The sequence below is a fragment of the Podarcis raffonei genome, chromosome 6 (genome assembly GCF_027172205.1).
Source record: "Podarcis raffonei isolate rPodRaf1 chromosome 6, rPodRaf1.pri, whole genome shotgun sequence".
NCBI classification, from domain to species: domain Eukaryota; kingdom Metazoa; phylum Chordata; class Lepidosauria; order Squamata; family Lacertidae; genus Podarcis; species Podarcis raffonei.
This window is the reverse complement of record NC_070607.1, coordinates 79,834,891-79,855,827: the sequence shown is the minus strand read 5'-3', so window position 1 is coordinate 79,855,827 and position 20,937 is coordinate 79,834,891. Positions and strand designations below refer to the sequence as shown.

General features: G+C 46.9%; 1 protein-coding gene across 2 annotated transcripts; it reads right to left on the bottom strand.

Moving 5' to 3' along the window:
* Nucleotides 1–274: 274 nt before the first annotated feature.
* LOC128416445 (somatomedin-B and thrombospondin type-1 domain-containing protein-like) lies at nucleotides 275–16,462 on the bottom strand. Of its 2 annotated transcripts, XR_008331217.1 has the most exons (6): nucleotides 15,699–16,462; nucleotides 13,043–13,237; nucleotides 9,749–9,827; nucleotides 8,157–8,333; nucleotides 1,257–2,146; nucleotides 275–1,200 (listed from the first exon to the last, which is right to left on the bottom strand). XR_008331217.1 is itself a non-coding variant. In XM_053394213.1 (5 exons), the coding sequence occupies exons 1-5, from the start codon at nucleotides 15,922–15,924 to the stop codon at nucleotides 2,029–2,031; spliced, it is 795 nt and encodes a 264-aa protein (XP_053250188.1). In that variant the 5' UTR covers nucleotides 15,925–16,462; the 3' UTR covers nucleotides 275–2,028. The 2 variants fall into 2 exon arrangements, 1 of the variants encoding a protein (XP_053250188.1); XM_053394213.1 differs by having other exon boundaries at nucleotides 275–2,146.
* Nucleotides 16,463–20,937: the final 4,475 nt, after the last annotated feature.

Genomic DNA, 20,937 nt, shown 5'->3' with positions numbered 1-20,937 from the left:
AATTATCCTGCTACTTACTGCTAGTTCAAGGAAAAGGAAGAAGCTACCCATAAAACTGAAGCCCTGCTCTCATGGAAATCTTACTCAACCACCTGCTCTAACCTTGCAAGATTTCACCAGACATTCTAAGCATATGTTGGCAGCGGCCATGGGCACTAGAAACTTGCATTTAAAATATAAAACTGTGGGTGAAGGGTACAACATTTGCTTTGCATGCTGAAGGCCCCAGGTTAATAACAACAACAACAACAACAACAACAACAACAACAACAACAACAACAACAACAACAACAATAATAATAATAATAATAATTTTATTGTTTAAACCCTGCCCATCTGGTTGGGTTTCCTTAGCCACTCTGGGCTGCTTCCAGCAAAAGATAAGAAATAATAAAATGTAAGACATTAAAAACTTCCCTGAACAGGACTGCCTTCAGATGTTTTCTAAAAGTTGTGTAATTCTTTATCTCTTTGACATCTGAAGGGAGGGCGTTCTACAGGGCGGGCGCCACTGCCGAGAAGACCCTCTGCCTGGTTCCCTGTAACCTTACTTCTCACAGGGAGGGAACCGCCAGAAGGCCCTCGGCGCTGGACCTCAGCGTCCAGGCAGAATGATGGGGGTGGAGACACTCCTTCAGGTATACTGGTCCGAGGCTGTTGAGGGTTTTAAGGTCAGCACCAACACTTTGAATTGTGCTTGGAAACGTACTGGGAGCCAGTGAAGATCCTTTAGGATTGGTGTTATATAATTATTATTATTATTAGTTATTGAATTTATATACCGCCCTATAGTCCCAGAGCAGTTCACAGAAGAAAAGCAAAATATAAAACCACAAAATACATAATCAAAGTAAAAACAACAACCCAATAACCGCACTGCCCCCCCCAAAAAAAAACCACATTTTAAAAGGGCACAGGATGTCAATCAAATCAACCAAAGGCCTGGTTAAATGGTCTCAGCGACTACTCCCAACCACCAATCTAGCTGCCGCATTTTGGATTAGTTCAATTCCCAGCATCTCCAGGTTGGGCTGCCAGTCAGTGCAGACAATTCTGAGCTAGATAGGCAAATGGGCAGTTTCCTATGTTCCTGAGAGTCCCCAACACTCATAGGAAGCAGAGTTCTCTGCTCAGTATCACACATTCAACCCCTTCCTCCTACACATGCAGAATCTACCCAGCCCTGACCAAGGTGCTCCACTTTCAGGCCTGAGTTTCAGGGGCTTGTAAAAACCTGAGTCAAAGGAGTGGTGGACATTACAAGCCCCTAAATTCTCTTCTGGCTTGGATGCAACCCACACAGCAGAATCCCCAGCTTATAGCCTGGCCAATACGTTTCCCAAAGGCCAATGGGGTTTTTCTACTCCCTGTGATCATAATGGGCTTGGGTTGAGCATAGTTTTAACTACGGAAAGGCAGCATACCAATAAAACGATGCTGGAGAACAGGGGAAGAAGAAAGATGGAGAGGATCAGATTTCCTCTTACAGTGCCTCGTTTGTTCTGGAGCATCACTGCAGCAAACCCAGACAGTGTAGAAGGGGATGGAGGTTTAGGGGGCTGACCAAGTGACATGACATTATCTCCAAATCAAAAAAACTGATGACTCAGCACATTTCAGAATCAACCCGAGTTTGGGATGAGCTCACTCATCTCCCAGGCATCTGGTTGGCCACTGTGAGAACAGAAGGCTAGACAAGATGGGTCTATGGTCCAATCCAAGGGTTCTCCCTAGGTTTTGATCTCTACTACTCACTTGTCAGCATGGTCTTGTTGGCCTGCCAGCCTCAAACCTGACTCTCCCAGGTCTCTCCTGCACAGATTACCTGCTTCTTTAACATGCCAATAACTTCAGCTTGAGTCTCAAGGAGAATGTCCTGTGTCACCAAGTGACAGTTCCTTAAAGCAGCAAGTACCCTTGATCTTAGAATATATCTGTTGGCATCGCAACTGTGGCTGTTTCACAGCTGAATTCAGGAGAACCAAGGAGGAGATGCAGACTCAAGGCAGAGGGACAACTACGTGAAAGTCAGATGAACAAGAAGCTGTGGACAGAAGGGCAGGAGCAAGTGTGCAGCTGGCGAACTCGCTTCCAGGTCCCTCTGCATCTTGGGTTTCCTACGGCCTGCCAGTGCAGTAGCTGGTTCCTGGAACAGAAAAAGCAGAACCAAGCATTGATACAATGCATTCAGCTTCCCCCAAAAGCAGCATCAAGGAAACACACACACACAAGTCACACAGCTTCAGGTGAGCACATAAAAAGAGTTGAATCAATCTTGGCTTTTGCTTGTACTTCAAAAGCATTTCTCAATCCGTACTCACAAACTAAAGGCCCTTGAGAATGGCAGGGACACCCGGTAATTCTGAATCACTGAAAACACAGTAAACACCTTCCAGATGCTGGACGTTCAAACAAAGATAGTTATGTGCAGTACTGTGCAGTACTGAAGTGCACTGTTCACTTGAGCTTCAATCTCTCAACCTGCAGGTCCAAAGTGGTTTTTATCACTTAGCTGTTGCTTCAAAGGGACACCGTGCAATCTCCTAAATTTGTCACAAGTAGCAGGCATCACTCAGTGTTGGTGTATAGGCTTGTGGGCATTATATCCCATGTTCTCTATCCATAGCATTTTCAGATAAAAAGCATCTCAGGTAGCAGGACCAGAAACGCCATCAGAGCAAACATTACTGGGAGAGATGAACCAATCTCTCCAGGGGGCTCCAGAGGCACGGATGCAAACAACTGCATGTTTATTTTGCGTGGAAGAGTAAGTTTCATATCAGCACCTTTAGATCCTAATGTATCCTCCATTCCTTAATATCCAGGACCAGAGCCATGCAATAAGTTAGTGGAATTCTGCTTTTTTCACAAAACACAGGCACCCAGAAAGGCGCCAAAGTACAGACAACTGTAATTTTCTTTTGTTTTCTGAATGTGTTTCCCCACCCCCTCATTAACTGGTGAGGGAAGAACTGAAGAAGAAATTTTCAGTACAGCACTAAATGCACTAACAGGTCCATTAGTTTTATTATTATTATTAATGGGATTGCTTTATTGAGTATTTTTATTATGCTGCCTTTTTTAATCATTATGTATTTTAACAATTATGCGTGGTCAGTTTTTATATTCTGTATTAAGCAGTATATAAATTAATAAATAAAAACAAAAATAAATAAATACTCATCTCTTAAGAACATTGGGAAGGGGCTGTGTGGTTACGTCTCAAACCCCTGCACCCCCACTCTCAAAATCTCCCCCTTTCCTCCATTTTTGAGGCAGATTTCTTTTTTTGAAACTAGACCTCCACCCACTAGTAAATGGTCAAAGAAAAGAAATGGGTGGAATCTGGGCAGAATTAAGTAGGAATCTGGCAGAGACACATGCCTGACTGGCATGTTCTCTCCCTCCTGGGAGATTCAAAAGCTTCCTCCAGCCTGAACATCACAGCGACTGGTACCAAGAGGCATCAGCACACTTCAGCATCAGCAGAGTATAGGCAGTTAGCGTACAGACTCAGTAGCGCAGCTTTTGGCTATACGTTTATTTACATATACATACTCAGAGCATCGCAACTCAGCTCCTTCCTCTTCAGCATCAGACAGCAAAGAGACAGAACAAAAGGACAAAAATCCTACATCACGGAAACACAGTAATAGAAACATCCTGTCTCCATCACTTCCCACAACGTGGAATGAAAACATACACCGTCATGTGATAAAAACAATCCCATGCCTGCAACACGGTGGAAAGAATCCTAACATTAAGTAGGGTGTGCACAAGTAGAACAAGGTCTGCTCGTGCACAACTCAGCTTAATCCTACTCACAGCTTTACAATGGACATTGTGAAGGCCAATTTGAAGTGGCTACCACTGAGCAATCATGTTTAATCACTTGCATATTTGCCTTTGCTGATGGACAAATTATACTACTTGCCCCTCCATGTAAACAAGGTTATGCTTGGAAAAACAGTTCCTTATACCCGTCCCCATCTGCATGTACATAAATGTCCATAACAAAACCACATTCCACAGTGAATACATCTTACTGCAAACTATAAGGAACAGCTAATCCTTGCAGGCTTGCAGGAAGCACTGGCTTTTCCAGCAATTCCCAGTGCATGCTCTCTGCAAATGTCAACTGTACTTACTCAGGTCTGAACTTTCCAGTACCATTTCTTAAATGCTCCATAAAACAAATCACTACATCATTTTAAAAGCTGGTCATTTTAGGCTTTAATGTACTTGTTGGAGGAAGGAACAGCCACCAAGATTGTAGCATAGTGTAAAGTATCTGCAGCTCTCAGAATCTACTTTTTAACTGACTTGGGTACTGTATGGGTTCATAATGGCATAACTTGGAACTATCTCCAGTTATACCAAGACAGAATATGCTGGCAAGCTGTTACTGCACAGAAACTGCTTTTAGGCAAAAATCCCAACCACAAACCATTTCAGTTTTTCTTTTTCCAAATGACACATTCCATAAACACTGAGCACCTTAAGGGGGCTTTTCTTGGGTGGGTGTGGGTGGGTATCCCTTGGGGTTCTTTTTGTTTTTTAAATGTAAGTCTGCAAAACTCAAAGTTCCACCAAACATGCCAATTTATCTCACACTTGTTTCTCAGTGGCCCCATTTTGGCTCCAAGCCCATTGGCCCTCAACACCCAAGTTTTCTGTTAGAGGGCCATATTACCCCTTCATTGTACCCTTGGAAAAGATGAATAGTCTCCCGGCTGCAGGCTCTCTTTCCCACTCATTCTAGAGGCTGCTCCCCAGCTGCTCTCCATTCTCAAATGATTGAGACTGGCAGATCATCGTGCCATCACATCCCCCAGCTGATTTGGCCAGCCCTTCACAGCCTATTTCTGGAAGAAAGAAGGAGGGGGGGAATATCGATGCACCGGCCCAGTTGCACGAGACGTGACCTTGCGAGACATTCCGAACGTGGCTCAGCTAATTCAACAAAATGCTTTGAACCGTACACACGCGAGCCTGAAATTGGATCAATCCATTAAGCCAGCTTCATAACGGGTGAAGCACTTCCTAGGAGATTTAGCAAGAGGTGTCATTCACAGCCCAACTACTCTTTTCTTACTTTCAAAGCAGAGATTAGTTCACGATGGGGTCATCCTCAGTAGCTGTGATCTCTGTTGCTTTCCCCACCAAGGAAAACCACTTTTTAGCACTCTATCCGAGCAAACAGCAATTCAGGTATTCTCTGGATTGACCTTTTGCTCTGATTCAACATTGAAGAGCAGGTTTTCCCTAGAAAACCACTCGGACCTGTACCTGGAAAGCATGGGTCAAGTGGATGTGGGGACGAGTCCCAAGTCTTAAAAGAAGCAAAGAAAAACAAAAAAATGAACCGAGATTTGCTTGTTCTAAAGGTAAAGATAAGTTGCCTAAGAAAGTGATGGAAATGCTTTTCAGTTTTAAGGAGCAAGGCCGGGGGGGGGGGCACCATGCACAATAGGAGGACACAGCTGAAAATGGAAGTGGCAACAAACACAAAGCAGTTAAAAAGAACAAGGCGATTCTGAAAGCTGGGACCACTCTTCAGCGTGTGGACGGTTCAAGGGGCTGAAAAAATCACATTGGTTAAAAGGATTCAGGTTTTCATTGCAGAAACATAATGACTGGGCTGGATCAAGTGTGGTCACCCCTCCCTCCCTGCTCCCAAATATTGAATTATCAAAGCTCGATACATGTTAAGGATCAGAGTTTCCTTTCCATTACTGATTCCTCTTCATTTGGCCCTCTCCTCACTGTGCCATTCGAGTGCCGGGACAAAGTTTGAGAACCAAACATTTTTCCCCAGCAGTTATTTGCTCTTAGCTTCAGAGCAGCCCTGATGGACTGGACCCAAAGGTCCATCTACAACACAACTACCCTCCCCCCCCCCCGCATCCCGTTTCCCACGGGGGCCTCTGGGGATGCCAAAAGCAGGGCCTCCCTTGCTCTTCCTTCATGGCAGCTGGAATTCAGTGGCATTTTCTCTCTGACCCTGGAAATTCCATGTGAGCCCTTCTGTGAGCAGAAAAGGCAGTCCGTCTGGATCAGATCAAAGGCCTGTCTAGTCCAGCATTCTGTTCTCACAGTGGCCAAACAGATACCCATGGCAAATCCGACATGTACCAGGTCTCTCTGACTCGCAGTCTCCAGCTATGGCTTCATCTGGCTTGCCTGTGATGACTGTTTCAGGACAGGGATAGGCTACTCACTGTAAGCCTACATGTTGGCACCACTGAGGCTAGATTACTGCAATATGCTCTATGTGGGTCTACCCTCAAGCCTGGCCCAGAAGCTCTACCTGATGCAGAATGTGGCAGCCAGGCTGCTGACAGGGGCACATGGCTGACAACATGTGACCATTGTTAAAACATCTGCACTGGCCAAGTTCAAGGTCTTTGCATTACTTTAATTGCATTAATTGATTTGTCTTTATTCCTGTATGTCACTGAATTGTATAAGGTAAAGGTAAAGGGACCCCTGACCATTAGGTCCAGTCATGGCCAATTCTGGGGTTGCAGCACTCATCTCGCTTTATTGGCTGAGGGAGCCGGCGTACAGCTTCCGGGTCATGTGGCCAGCATGACTGAGCCGCTTCTGGCGAACCAGAGCAGAGCACGGAAACGCCGTTTACCTTCCCGCCGGAGCGGTACCTATTTATCGACTTGCACTTTGACATGCTTTCGAACTGCTAGGTTGGCAGGAGCAGGGACCGAGCAACGGGAGCTCACCCCGTTGCGGGGATTCGAACCCCCGACCTTCTGATCGGCAAGTCCTAGGCTCTGTGGTTTAACCCACAGCGCCACCCGCGTCCCTTCACTGAATTGTATGCTCCTGATCAAATAAACAAAAAGATAAGATTTTTTAAAGTAGTTTTTTTAATAAATAAACATTGCCTCTGACAACAGAAGTAATATAACCATTGTGATAAATAACCTAATCCCCCGTGGGCACAATGGTTCGAGAGCGGCCGTCTGCAGATTAGAGCCTTGGGTACTCATGGAGGCTTCCAGGAAAGGCAGAACCCTGGTTTTCCAGAATTCGACATCAGGCAAGTAACCTACACAGGTCAAACAGGCCCTCTGCTGCAGACATTCACTCTCCAATTCATGGAGGGGGTGGGGGCTGAGCTCACACACTCATTCCTACTCTCTCCCCCTTGTGCCTCCATTGACTGAGCTCATAAGATGAATGCCTGAAGAGGACTAGAGTCATGCCATATACTAAATAGCAAACTCAGTACTCCTCTTACGTTTTTACTGCATTTTATGGCCTCTCCAGACAGCTACAGTGGCTGTTATTGCTGCCTTATCAAAATAACTGCAGTTCTATACTGAAGACTTCAGGGAGGCACGGGGAGAATACCTAGCAGTGCTTTTCTTGCTCAATACCGCTGAGAAAATGCTACCTGGATGAACGTGCTGTTTCATACAAACTTATTTGTTGTTTAAAATGTTCTTGAATGAGCACTGTCACAACAACAATAGCCAGGGCAGATTTAGCTTCCATGTTCCTATGCATTAAGAATGGATCGAATTGAGCCAGCTTGCTTTCGGCGGTCAGGACAGGCCAACAACGCAATCCTATAAGTGCCTACTCAGAAGTAACTCCCATTGTGTTCAATAGGGCTTACTCCCAGGTAAGTGGGTACAGCCAATTGCAACCAGATTCACGCATGCATGTTCTGGAGGACTGCAACATCAAGTTGCATGTGCATAGCTGGAGTCATTCATATCACACACATTTTGAAGGATGTACATTCATATTTTGAGGTCAATTTAAGGCACTGGTGCTTACTTTTAAAGACCTAAAGGCTGGTCCATTGGGGCAAATGAGATGCTGCCCCACCAGTCTCAATCTGCCCTCTGCCCGCTCACACCTGCATATCTTCTTTTCTACAGCCAGTGTGTGTAAAAAGTAACTCAAATTCACATTCATTGCCTAGTCCGCTTCTGCCTCTTGCCCCACCCATCACTACCATGTGACCCCACCCCCAAAAGTTGCCCAGAAGCAAATGAAGCTCCCCGGAACTGAAAAAGTCACCCCACCCCTGTGCTAGGCAGTACAGAAGTTTAGAAGACAGGGTTGCAATTTTCCCAACAACAAAGCATTTCCAACTGAGCAAAAGCAGAAAGGTCAGCTCTTACTTTTTGGCTCCGCTGCCATCCCCTGAGCAGTGCAGGTTCCTGGAATCCAAAGCTGGGTGCTGGCACTCAACACACACCAGATGTCCTTCGCTGAGATATTTCATCCAATGAGTGTAAGAGCTGTTCCCACGCAGACATCCTTCTGTGATGGCCATGAGCTGAAATTCGACACAGTACCTGCCATGGGAAGAGAGGGGAATAGGGTTGCATGCCACCCCAATCTCTGAACTGTGCAAGATTCCAGGGGTTCCAAATGCTCACCCAGGGTCTGTGTAAGGCTTACTTACAAAAATAAATATGTATATCGCGTGTCGGGGAGGTGCAGTACCTCTGGTGTCACACTATAAATACTTACTGGGCCAAATGAATTTCAACAAGGTCTTCAGGTGGGATGTTTTACTCAAGACTATGCCTGCTAAAATTAATGAACAGAACTAAGTTCCAGTGGGTATACTCAAGAGTAAAACTTAGCTAATTACCACCCTTCAACTCTACATCCATTATTTGCAGGAGACTTTTTGAAATTTATTTGGCCAACCTGTATACAGGCATCTTTCCACTTACACAGGGATTACGTTCCCGGGTACCACTCATAAACGTGAAATCACGTATGGTGGAGAACACCATCTATAAAGCCTGTAAACGACCAAAACCTCTGCCAAAAATTCACAAAAATCCACCAAACTCCACCACAATCACTCCCTCCAAACCTCCAAACCTCCTTTCTCCAACGCCCAACTCTTCACAGGCCTCAAAGATTGGTGCAAAGGCTCATGGGATTGCTAGCTCCTTTCCTGCTCTTTTGGGGCCATTTTGCCCTTTTTTGAAATTTTAATCAATTTATTTAAATACTTCCTAGGACTGCGCATGTTAAGTTGTGGGGGAACATATCAGACGACACAGCGATTCTTCAAACAGCTCTTGTTTATTCACAGGCTAGAACAGAACTGACCTGAAGGGTTCAGCCAGCTTGCTTATATAGAGCTCCACTACAACGCAACAGTAACCACTTTCTGTAACTATCCAATCACTGAACGTCACTTTCAATCCCTTATTTGCATATGTGGACCTGAGTGAAAACTATCTACAGTATCCCCCTGCTGGCCCAGGGTGAGAACTTCAGTACATAACAGCGCATATACATGGTTGCACATGAGTCCATTGTGCGTAAGCTGGGGAGACATCTGTACTTATTCAGGACCCTACGCGTATTTTTCTCTCCTCCCTTAAGCGGCTGCAGCTCAGAACCGGCTGAATTGTTAACGTTTTTAATAAGGCCGCCGAGGAAGACTTTGTCAAAATGTGTTTGGCCTATTAAGGATTTACAGAGGTGTATTTACAGGGATCGTGACAGCACCATATAAATGAAAAGTGCAGGTTAAAGCACTGTTCTGTGTATAAGCAGGAGGATGGAAGAACATGTGTGCTGGAGGTTGGCTTTGCATCAGGGAAATGGGCCAAAGGCTGTACTAGTATGTCTTCTAGGCCTGTGAATCTAGATTTGTGTCATTTCATTATATGAGCTCCAGGCCATAGTGTGACCCACAGGAGGACAGAAACGCTGTAGAGTCCTCGAGCAGCTCATTACTTACCCGGCTCTTTCATTCTCAATGGACACAGCTCGCTTTCTCCTCGCTTTCCCATAGCCTCCAGTGGTTATTAATGCTGGGACTGCTCACATCAAAGGGAAAAAGGAAAACACAGCAGACATGATAAGTGACAACGGTGCCCCGAGCCCGCCTGCATCTGCAGAACAATAACAACTGGGACATTTGCGGTCTTTAATGCCGTGTCATTTTCCCTCTGGCAGGAAATCAGAGAGAGAGAGTTCTCTCCCACATTCTCAGACCGCTGGTGATTATTCATCATTCCGCTGGGCAGAAATGGGTACCCTCCACCCACAAAATCCCCCCTTGTTGTCCGTACAAACAGGCCTGCTAATTATCATCCCAGAAACTATGCTGAAGGGAGCAAGCTATTTTAATAATATCCCAATTTAGAAATATACCACTTAAGCTCTTCTGAAGCCTACAGATTTTATTTTGGTCTCAGAAACACAGGTTTTGTTTTGTGGTTTTTTTCAAAGCAAACCAAAAAAATAAAAAGTCAGAAGGAAAATAATAACCAGTCTAAACAAGTACACCAGAAAAGGGCCGGTTGTTTAGGGAAAGGGTGGGCAAAAGCTAGAGATTGCAGATCTCTGGTTGATTTCCAGTAGCACAGCAAAGATTTTTGACACCCAGTTGTTTTGACAATATCTGCAATAAAATGAGTTGTTCCACCTAAATTAGGCTGCTGAAATAAAAAGCTCCAACTAGGACCATGCTTTTGTGAGAAAGGGCTATGGACTCAGTTCAGTTCCTGTGCTGAAGACAATTTCCTAGGCTCAGAATGTGCTCAGAGGCACCCTGTTCTTGAATTCTAACTGTGAGACTTGTTGCACCTGCCTCTGGTTAATAGCTCTTGGCGATCTAGTAAAACAGGAGAATATGAGATGAGCCTTTCTGGATCAAGCCAAAGGTCCATTTAGTCCAGCATCCTGTTCTCGCAGTGACCAACCAGATAACTACGGGATGCCTACAAGTTGGCTGTGAGATGACAATAGTGCGCGCACACACACACACACACACACACACACACACTTTGATTCTCAGCATCTGGTATTCAGAGACGTACAGCATCTGACACGGGATCCAATAAGCCTGTATTCTGCCCACCACTGCTTTAAAATTCTGGATAGTGTTGTTCACACATTGCACTGAACACGGATGTAGGCGGTCTCTACAAGTGCGCAAGTCTTAGTGTCAAAGTGTTGAACTTGTTCATTCGTACAGCTCAACTATTGTGTGCACAAGCACGCAGACTATATATTCACTAAATATTAACATGTGTATTACGGTACATGTGGGCCGCGGGTGGTGTTTGGCCATCCAAACTCTGCTTAAAAACCTCCAAGGAAGGAGAAAGAAAAGGATTAATTTTTAAAGTCTTGATTATTAAGAGCCACCTAGAATTATGACGGGGACACAGGTTGAGCTGTGGGTTAAACCGCAAAGCCTAGGACTTGCCGATCAGAAGGTTGGCAGTTCGAATCCCCGCAACGGAGTGAGCTCCTGTTGTTCGGTCCCAGCTCCTGCCCACCTAGCAGTTCGAAAGCACGTAAAAGTTCAAGTAGATAAATAGGTACCGCTCCGGCAGGAAGGTAAACAGTGTTTCCTTGCACTGCTCTGGTTCACTAGAAGCGGCTTAGTCATGCTGGCCAGAAGCTGTCTGCGGACAAATGCTGGCTCCCTCGGCCTATAGAGCGAGATGAGCGCAGCAACCTCCGAGTCGTCCACAACTGGACCTAATAGTCAGGGGTATCTTTACCTATTACGGTGCAAATGTATAGCTCAACTATTTGTGGACAAAGTTTGTATGAATGTAATGTGTGAATGTTACCGTTGTCTCTCACGTGCAGATTTAATTAAATCAATATACCAACAGCACAATCCTAACCCCCTCTACTCAGAAACGAGTCCACCTGAATTCAGTGGGGCTTACTCCCAGATAACTTGGGTTAGACTCACAGTCTTAAACTCACAGGATTATCAGCTGTGATTTCTCTAAGCAGGTGACAGCCATAATTTGAATGGAGCCCAGCCCCAACATAGCCTTTTGTACAAGCACAGTTTTCAGAGAAGCAGCCATGTTAGTCTGTTGCGGCAAAAGCAACACAGAGTCTCGTGGCACCTCAAGAGATATGGGTGGCATTCAGCTCTTCTGCTGATGGAAGGCAACCTTCAGTGGAACTAGGAGGGAGGCCAAGGGCAACCCTACCTAGAGTGCACTGTGGTAATCCAGCCTCAAGGTTACGTATGCATGGACTACAGTGATCAGACTTCTTTGGCTGCTCTGCAGCAGAGGCACTCAGAAGAACACCTTGACCAATCCTTACACTAGATGTCACTTTGCATCATCCCATTTTACTCTGGATGAACTAGAAGAGGGACATATGCAACTGCTCTCCAAGCACAAACATGCATCTAAAGCTGTTTTGTGTGCTGTAAGGTAAAAGGTAAAGGGACCCCTGACCATTGGGTCCAGTCGTGACCAACTCTGGGGTTGCAGTGCTCATCTCGCTTTATTGGCTGAGGGAGCCGGCGTACAGCTTCCGGGTCATGTGGCCAGCATGACTAAGCCGCTTCTGGCGAACCAGAGCAGTGCACGAAAACGCCGTTTACCTTCCCACAGGAGCGGTATCTATTTATCTACTTGCACTTTGACGTGCTTTCAAACTGCTAGGTTGGCAGGAGCAGGGACCGAGCAACGGGAGCTCACCCCGTCGCGGGGATTTGAACCCCTGACCTTCTGATCGGCCAGTCCTAGGCTCTGTGGTTTAACCCACAGCGCCACCCGCAGGGCCACTCTAATTTAATGAATGTGTCGAGGATTAAGCATGGGGCATTATAGACTGCAGCACTTTCTTTCTCGCATCTGGGATAGCTCAGTCGGTAGAGCATGAGACTCTTAATTCCAGGATCATGGGTTTGAGCCCCATGTTGGGCCAAAGATTCCTGCACTCCTGGGTGTTGAACCAGATTACCCTTGTGGTCCCTTTCCAACTTCTGCAATTCTGTGATTCTTTGTAGCTACCACACCAGCAGAGCAGTGCAAGAAACCCAGCCAAATATGGGATACCCCTGTTAAGCAAGAGGCACTTGACATGAGTCAATAACTTTCTTCAGCTTAGAACAAAACAAAAGTAACCAGAAGAAATGCTCTAACAAGACTTTTTTGGGGGGGTACAATTTAATTTTGAATGCATCCAAAAGCAGGCCTTGGAAACCTTTTTTCTGCCAATAATCTGTCCCCCCCCCACTCCACCCGTGCCCTGCTCCACTTACTGAAGGGCTGCTTGCACTCTGTTCCTTGCTGAGTCCAATACTCAAAACAGCCAGCCTTGTCCTCGAGAGGAGGGCAGGCTTCGCCGCCATTTCTCGGCTCCCGGATGATGCGCCTCCTCCTCACACGGTACGCTGCCTTGCAAGTCTCCGCACAGCTGCTCCATTCGCTCCACTCAGAGACCACGCAGGAGACCACTGAGGAAAGGAGGAGGAGGAGGACAAAACTCACAATTGTTATCTATTCCATGCATTTCCAGGCTGGCATTCTTCTCAAATAAGCAAGTCTGATCCATTCCTGCCAAGCAGGAGTGCCAGCATTTAAGGTGTCCCAACTTAGCCCACATTCACAATATGCGTTTGAAGCAATCACGATACCACTTTAAACTGCCAAGTTTTCTACTTACAGGGTCATCTGTCTGTTTACATTGGGAATTACTTTTTTTAAAAAAATGTGGTTCTCCAACAGCAGGATGAAGTGAGGCAGCTCATTTTACCACCTCAGCATTCTTCCACTTCATTCCACTGCACTTGGGAGAACCAGCCAGCCTGAGCTTTGTAACCGTGCAGGAATATAAAACGATTCCCTATTCCACGCAATTACTCTGGACATGTAACGCAAAGCAGAGTTTTCAATCCAAGTACAGTGGTACCTCAGGTTACAGATGCTTCAGGTTACAGACTCCGCTAACCCAGAAATAGTACCTCGTGTTAAGAACTTTGCTTCAGGATGAGAACAGAAATCGCGCGACAGCAGTGGGAGGCCCCATTAGCTAAAGTGGTACCTCAGGTTAAGAACAGTTTCAGGTTAAGAACGGACCTCCAGGACAAATTAAGTTCTTAACCTGAGGTACCACTGTGTATGTGTCGATTCAGACATCTTCCAGCCCTCTCAGTCGCCAAAGCAAAGATGACTACGGTGAGAAGAACGGCTCTCCAGTTTCTGGCTTTTGCCACAAACACCCCACCTGGGTGTCACCTATCCGCAAACTACCACATGCAGAGCAGGCCAAGAGTGACACTTGCAAAGGACAATATTATGCCATTTCTTCAAAATGCCACAAGATGGAACCAGTTGAGAATAATCATTGATGAGGCATAAAGGAAAGGGACTTACACTTCAGTAGTTCTAATAAAGGCTAATCAAGCAACCTGCATTTTGTGGAGAGGGTTAATTCTGTTTTGCTTGCATTTTCTTTTACATATGTTCCCTTTTTAAAAAGGACCCCATGTTTTCATTTGCCTAATAGAAAAAACCAATGTTTGTCTCCTGGAAGGTTTTACTAAGAGTTATGGGAAGTAAAGATTATTATAGGGATGGGATGGGTTGCATGTGGGGGTGGGGGGAGTGCACAAGCAGAATTCTGCATTAAGTAAAATATCCAATATGCTGAAAACCTCAGCTTTTGAAAAGTCAAGATTTAGGAAATTCCTATTTGCCAATATTTGGGTTCTGTTGTACTAGGGAACAGGAAGAAGATGTTGACATGCTCAGTGTGTGTGTGTGTGCGTGTGTGTGTGTGTGTGTGTGTGTGTGTGTTTAAAGTAGTATTAAGAGAACCATTGCAGTTACTCCAGGCCATTACAAATGCCTTGAGTTGTACCATATGCTCCAAACTCTACGAATAATTGTGCACACGGGGCTTCAGTGTTAGCTCTTTTTGATGCCTTGCAACAGCAGGATAAAACAGCACAATTTGCATAGCTTATGCTTTTGCACAGAATGTTATTGATCTTTTTAATAAAGAAAAAGTTCTGAATGCAACTCTCCCTGTTTATGACAATACACATGTCCACAGCACTCAAATGTCCTCCAAGAACATTGAGATTCATTGGTATCTGATTTCCAACACAAGAAAGCTTAAGCCGCTCTCGCTTCCCCCAAGTTGCAATCCTAACTTTAAAAGGAAACACTTTTATTCAGGTGTTAGCCCCCTGCTGAACTCCAGAGTACTTATCTCCAAGTAAAACATGTTTAAGACCACATGGAACAGCTGCCTTGGGAGTAAATCCTGTGCAAATCAGTGGGATTTAGTTTTTAAATAACATAGGTAGGAGTAGATTGTCAATACTGTAATTTTCCACCTGGGCTCAGTAACTTCCAGCTCCCTCTAGTACTCTTAAATTCAGGGATGAAGAACCTCAAGCCCTGCAGAGATTTTTGAACTTCCAACAGCCCTAGCCCTAACAAGATGAGGCAGATGAGAGTCTGCACTTGGAAGGTCACAGGTTTCTCATCCGGACAATAAGCCAAAAAGTATTCACACAAGGGCTGTAGTCCATTTGAATTGGCTACACCAAGTCATTTTTCCACCCTTGAGTTTCAATCGCAGTTCCCCTTCTGGGTGGGATCCGGCACTCTGGAAAAAAGGCACTGCTCTTTCTAAGCATGTCATAGAATTGTAGCGTTGGAAGGGTTCCCCAGGGGTCATCTAGTCCAACCCCCTTGCAGGTGCTGAATTTGACTTATCACTGGAAGCGGGAGTCTGTGGCCTTCCAGCTCCCATCAGCCCCAGCCACCAAACCCCATGGTGAGAGATGAGGGGAATCCAAGAAAAGAAAACAGCCACAGGTCCCCCATGCCTAATCCTACCTGAGCTGGACCACCCATCCTCAGGTGTAGTATCCCCCTCCCCTACTCCTCCTGCTCCTTACCCACCTGGGCACACCTGCCGGTAGTCCTGGCAGCAGTCCAAGGTGTAAGGGCACGCCTGGTCGCAGTAGCAGGGCCCGTGGGACCCGTCCGCCCTCCAGCCGGTGCTCGCGCACGCCATGCTCCGGCCCGCGCAGCAGCGCCCCAGCGCCGCGCAGCCGCCCTCCGCCTCCGGCGCGGCCAGGAGCAGCAGCAGCCCCGCGCGCAGCGTCCAGCAGGGGCGCGTCCGCATGATCCTGCCCGCGAGGTTCAAGTCGAAAGGGCGATGTCGCTGGACCTGCCAGCGCCGAGCACCAGCTACTCTCGGCCGAAAACTAGGCGCTCGATCCGGGACTGAGACCGGAGCGGATCTGGTGGAATTTAGTAATGCGAATTAATAGGAGGAAGGTGGGCGGGGGCAAGTCCACGCGGACTGCCTAGATGTCGGGTGCGGCGGGGAATGCTGCGCGGAGCCCACGCGCAAAGTGCTCCGGTGCGCAAGTTGGGCAGCGCTTGCCTGGAGAAGAGCTGTTGCTGCCGCTGCCGCCGCCGCCGCCGCCCAGCTGAACATCCGCCCTGCGCGTGAAAGTTTCCGAAAGCGGATCTGGAAAGGGAGCAGCCCAGGGCGACCTTTAGCCAGCGCGCCAACCTGCGCTCGCCCCACCCCAAGGCGGCGGGCGCTCCGCTCCCCGTCGGCGCTGACCTTCCCCCCTTCGGCGGGGATTAGAAGGCGCTCAGGCGGCGTTTAAAGGAGCAGGACGCTCTGGGGAGCTGGCGACGCTTAGTGCGGAGCGGAGCGGCGGCCAGCGCGATGACGACCCCCCGCTTGTTTAGCCGGGGGGCCAACTTGAATAAAATATTGGGGGGGATAGGTAAGCCCCGCCCTGCATAATCGATCACAAGACGCTGAGCACGCCATAGCTGTCAACGTTTCCCTTTTTAAAGGAAAATTCCCTTATTCCGAATAGGATTCCTTGCAAGAAAAGGGAAAAGTTGACAGCTATGGCGCAAGCACACAATTTCTATTGCAATGCCCGTCAACTGAGGGGGAAGACTGGCACCCTCAAATATTTTATTGGCTCCTGTTCTCAGAAGCAAAGGAGCCCCCCCACCCCCAGCCTTACAGTGTTGGGAGAAACTGCTTGCTCGCCCTGCCTGGGCACCAGGATCTGGGTTGCTTTCAGTCAATGGGCATTTGGTGATGTAGTTCATTAGTTAAAATTAATGAGCTGTGAGCTGGAATTGCTTTTTTTTGGTCCAAATTTCATTCCTCCATGAATAGCCATAGGTGAACCAGCATTATTTGCCAGCTACAATGCGTGTGGGAATGCTGCTGCTTGCCTACCTTACAAGATCGTTGTGTGTATGTCTGGGATCGTTTGTCTGAAGTGTTTTGAGCACTTTAGGGAAAGCATTGCATAGCTGCTGAGGCTGCAATCCTGCGGTACATGCAGATGGAAGTAACTGTCCTACTGTCCTGACAAAACACACAGGACTGGGCTGCATATATTACTGTATCTCTTCCCTTCCTTCTGCATAGTTTTTATGTCCACACCAGGCTCATGGAAACTAGTTGAACCAGAACAAATGTCAGTCGGATTTTCTGCGGATTGACATTCGCCCTGATTCAGCAGTAAACAGCAGGAGGTTTTTCCGGGGACAGCGGTGGGACAAAAGAAAATCCTCTTAGTGGTGTACCTAGAAATCATGTGACAAACAGAAGTGTGGATGAGTCCTAAAACTTGCAAATGTTGGTAAAGCAGAGGCAGTAGCAGTACTTAATTTTTATTTACTTAATTTGATGGTGCCTCACAGGTCCTAACCAAGACCAGGGCTGTGCACACAGACCAGTGCAAGTAAATAAATAGGTACTGCTGCGGCGGGAAGGTAAACGGCATTTCCATGTACTCTGGTTTCTGTCACAGTGTTCCGTTGCACCAGAAGCAGTTCAGTCATGCTGGCCACATGACCTGGAAAGCTGTCTGTGGGCAAACGCCGGCTCCCTCAGCCTGAAAAGTGAGATGAGCGCCGCAACCTCATAGTCACCTTTGACTGGACTTAACCATCCAGGGGTCCTTTCCTATTTACCTTTTACCTATACATGATGTTAGCCACAATTCATCTCATCTCCTATTGTTTATTTCATGCAAGAGCTATTTCATGTGGTTTATGTGCTTTTCCCCAAATGGAGAAAAAGAGCGACTTAGCTGCCTTTTAAGCTGGCATTGTGTTCACCACCTCTATGTTAGACATCTCAGTCTTCCAGGGAACACAGTGCCAGCTCTGTTTGCCAAGAGGGAATAAGAATAAGCATACAGCAGTGGCCTTGACTCAAAGAAACCGTGCCTGTTTGCCGAGACCACACCAAGCACACACGGGGTACTTTATCTGCTCCTTCGGCATACAATCTTCACTGCCAGCCGCTTGGGAGTTTCCTTTTCTGCCTTAATTAAGCAAGCTGTACAGCGGTGGAACTGCCAATGACCCAGTTCCCAGAGGCTCTCCCTCTGTCCTCTTTTGTTAAACGGGTGGACAGGAAGATCCTGGCAGCTGGGGATTGATGGACACAAAGGAGCACTTATTCTCACTTTCCACTGCGGCTGGAATCTGGGGTTGTTAATTGTCCCTGCTGGCCAGCAACATCAGGCTTTGTCTCTCTGCACTACAGGCCAAGCCCTCCTGCTCACAGAAGTAGGAGCATCCTTATATAACACATTTAGAACTGGGCAACGTTTGCCACTGCCAGCGGGCATGCTGGAAACATCACCAGGAAAAACAAACAAACAAACCCTGCAATCAATCTTCATAGTTAATCGCATGCAATAAAAACTTCAATAATAATGTTTCACACATCTCTCTGACTTCTCTTTTCTGAATAACTTTCCTAGAATGGGCAGGGAAGCTATCACCAACAAGCTAAGTTGTTGGGGAAGCTAATAGTCTGAGTTTTGGGGAAGCAGCAAGAAAACCTTCACCCCAGAGACAGAATAAAGGAGTATCACAGCTTTCCTCTGATTTAAGGGAGCTATCGCTGTTTTTGTGACATCATCAACCATTACCCCAATCCCCATTCTCGAAAATCTATGTTTGAAATTAACATCTTGGGCTAGGCTCTTATGCACGCTTATGTCAGATGTTAACCCCCCTGAGTCCAGTTGGAGCTGACTCCTGTGTTTAGGATTGCAGGCTCAATAAATGTGTCTGAGTTTGTTCATATGCACGCCACTCACCTCACACTGTCTTTTTCTCTCATTCCCTCTCCTACATCTATGTTATCATCCCTACTGTTTTTAAAATGTGCACACCATAAGTCAGGAACCTAGCTTTTTTGGGCTTATGTTATGCTGTAGAATAGAGCACCATGTACCTTGATGGCAAAATGAATGAATGTTTTGAACATCAATCTTTGTTCCATTTACATTCATGCCATGCAACACACCCAACCATAGCTCTCAACCGTCCCTTATTTGGCGGGAAACTCCCTTATCCCAGCGCCATGTCCCACTGCTGTCCCTTATTGATGATGTCCCTTAAATTTCCCGGCCTGACTCAAGAGGGAAGCAGCGGCTCGGGGCCCTCCGCTGCAAGAGAGAGCGTGTGCTGGCACCGTCGTCCTGGCGCAAGGGGTTCCATTGGCCCTTCCCCGCCCGAGAGGGAGGGAGAGGGAGGGAGACTCTCGCCCATGCCTCCCGCGAGCCCGGAGGCAGCAGCGGTGGTGGCAGCTGAGGAGACGGCCTGAGGGAGGAGGAAGAGGAGGGGATGGGGAGGGACGCAGAAGGGGGGCGCTTCAGCGGCCGCCATGGCTCCCAAACCGTCTCATGCTGGATTGACAGCATCTGTCAATCCTACCAATGTATATAACTCTTTACAATAGCAAAATCCCTTATTTTGGCTGCTGATCCCTTATTTTCGAGGCTGCTGGTCCCTTATTTTCAAATCTGTAAGTTGACAGCTATGCATCCAACACACGTGTAAAGCACATTATTCCCCCCCCCCCAAGAATCCTGGGAAGTGTAGTTTCCCCTGCACAGAGCTACAATTCCCAGCACCCTTAACAAGCTACAGTTCCCGGACTCTGAGGGAGGCCATGTGCTTTAAATTTGTGTTGGGAGTGCTTTAAATCTGTGGTGTGAATCTGCCTGCAAAACATTTCTCTTCTTATCCAGCAACTTTTGATTCTGCTTATAGCACCTGCCCTTCAGAGCTGGTTGACATATCCTTTGGATGCAGAGAGAGAGAAATAACCTCAGTTATTATTAGGGGGAGGCGGGGGGACGATGACAAAGTCCGGACAACAAACACTCAGTTTTATGGCTGCGCAATAATCTTGCTCTTTTGTTCCAGGTGGCAGGGAAATAGGAGCCAAAGGAGATGGCATAGGCCTGCCTTGTACTCCATTCAGCATCCTTTTCACTCAGCTAATTATGTGTTCACTTCACTGACCCAACAGAAAGGCAGATTACCGAAGGAGCTCCCTCTGGCTAACTGCATATTGCCATGCTCTTTCTCTCAAATTCCCTGAAGGCTTCGTCCTTTTTCCTTGAGGGAGAAGAGGGGGAAATCCCCCGAGATGCAGAAATAAAAATGGGTGGTTGTGCTCATCTATTAACATAAAAGTTCAGGTTCATGCCTCTCTGGGACAAATTTTGAAGGACCTCTGTGGTTTCCCCCATCCCTACCCATAACACACTGCCCAGGCATGCCTCCCAGGGAGGTCACTTTGGTGCTGCTAATGCATCAGTTTGGCTTCACCCCTGGAGGCACACTCCATTGTCTCTTGAGAGGGATGCCAACATCAGCCACCCAACCCCAATGGGAGATAGCTTCTGCATTCCCCCCCAAAAAGGAAATGCCTCTCTCACACACACATTTGCATGAGCTAATGTATGCACATAGATGCACATTTAGAAATAATTACCACAATTCAAATAGAAATACAGTGGTACCTCAGGTTAAGTACTGAATTCGTTCTGGAGGTCCGTTCTTAACCTGAAACAGTTCTTAACCTGAGGTACCACTTTAGCTAATGGGGCCTCCTGCTGCTGCTGCGCTGCTGCTGCACAATTTCTGTTCTCATCCTGAAGCAAAGTTCTTAACCTGAGGTACTATTTCTGGGTTAGCGGAGTCTGTAAGCTGAAGCATCTGTAACCTAAAGTGTCTGTAACCTGAGGTACCACTGTACGGCTCCTCTCACCATAGGCAGAAGCTTGTAGCAAGGTAACCTGTTTGCCTGCTGAGTTGCTAACTATGGATGGACTCTGCCCTC

Bases quoted from the DNA above. Each gene is read 5' to 3' on its own strand.
- LOC128416445 (XM_053394213.1), bottom strand. From the start codon at position 15,924: ATGCGGACGCGCCCCTGCTGGACGCTGCGCGCGGGGCTGCTGCTGCTC. The intron at 13,238-15,698 runs GTGGGTAAGGAG...TCCTTTCCTCAG, and splicing joins CTACCGGCAGGTGTGCCCAG to TGGTCTCCTGCGTGGTCTCT. The intron at 8,334-9,748 runs GTAAGTAATGAG...TTCCCATGGCAG, and splicing joins ATTGAGAATGAAAGAGCCGG to GTACTGTGTCGAATTTCAGC.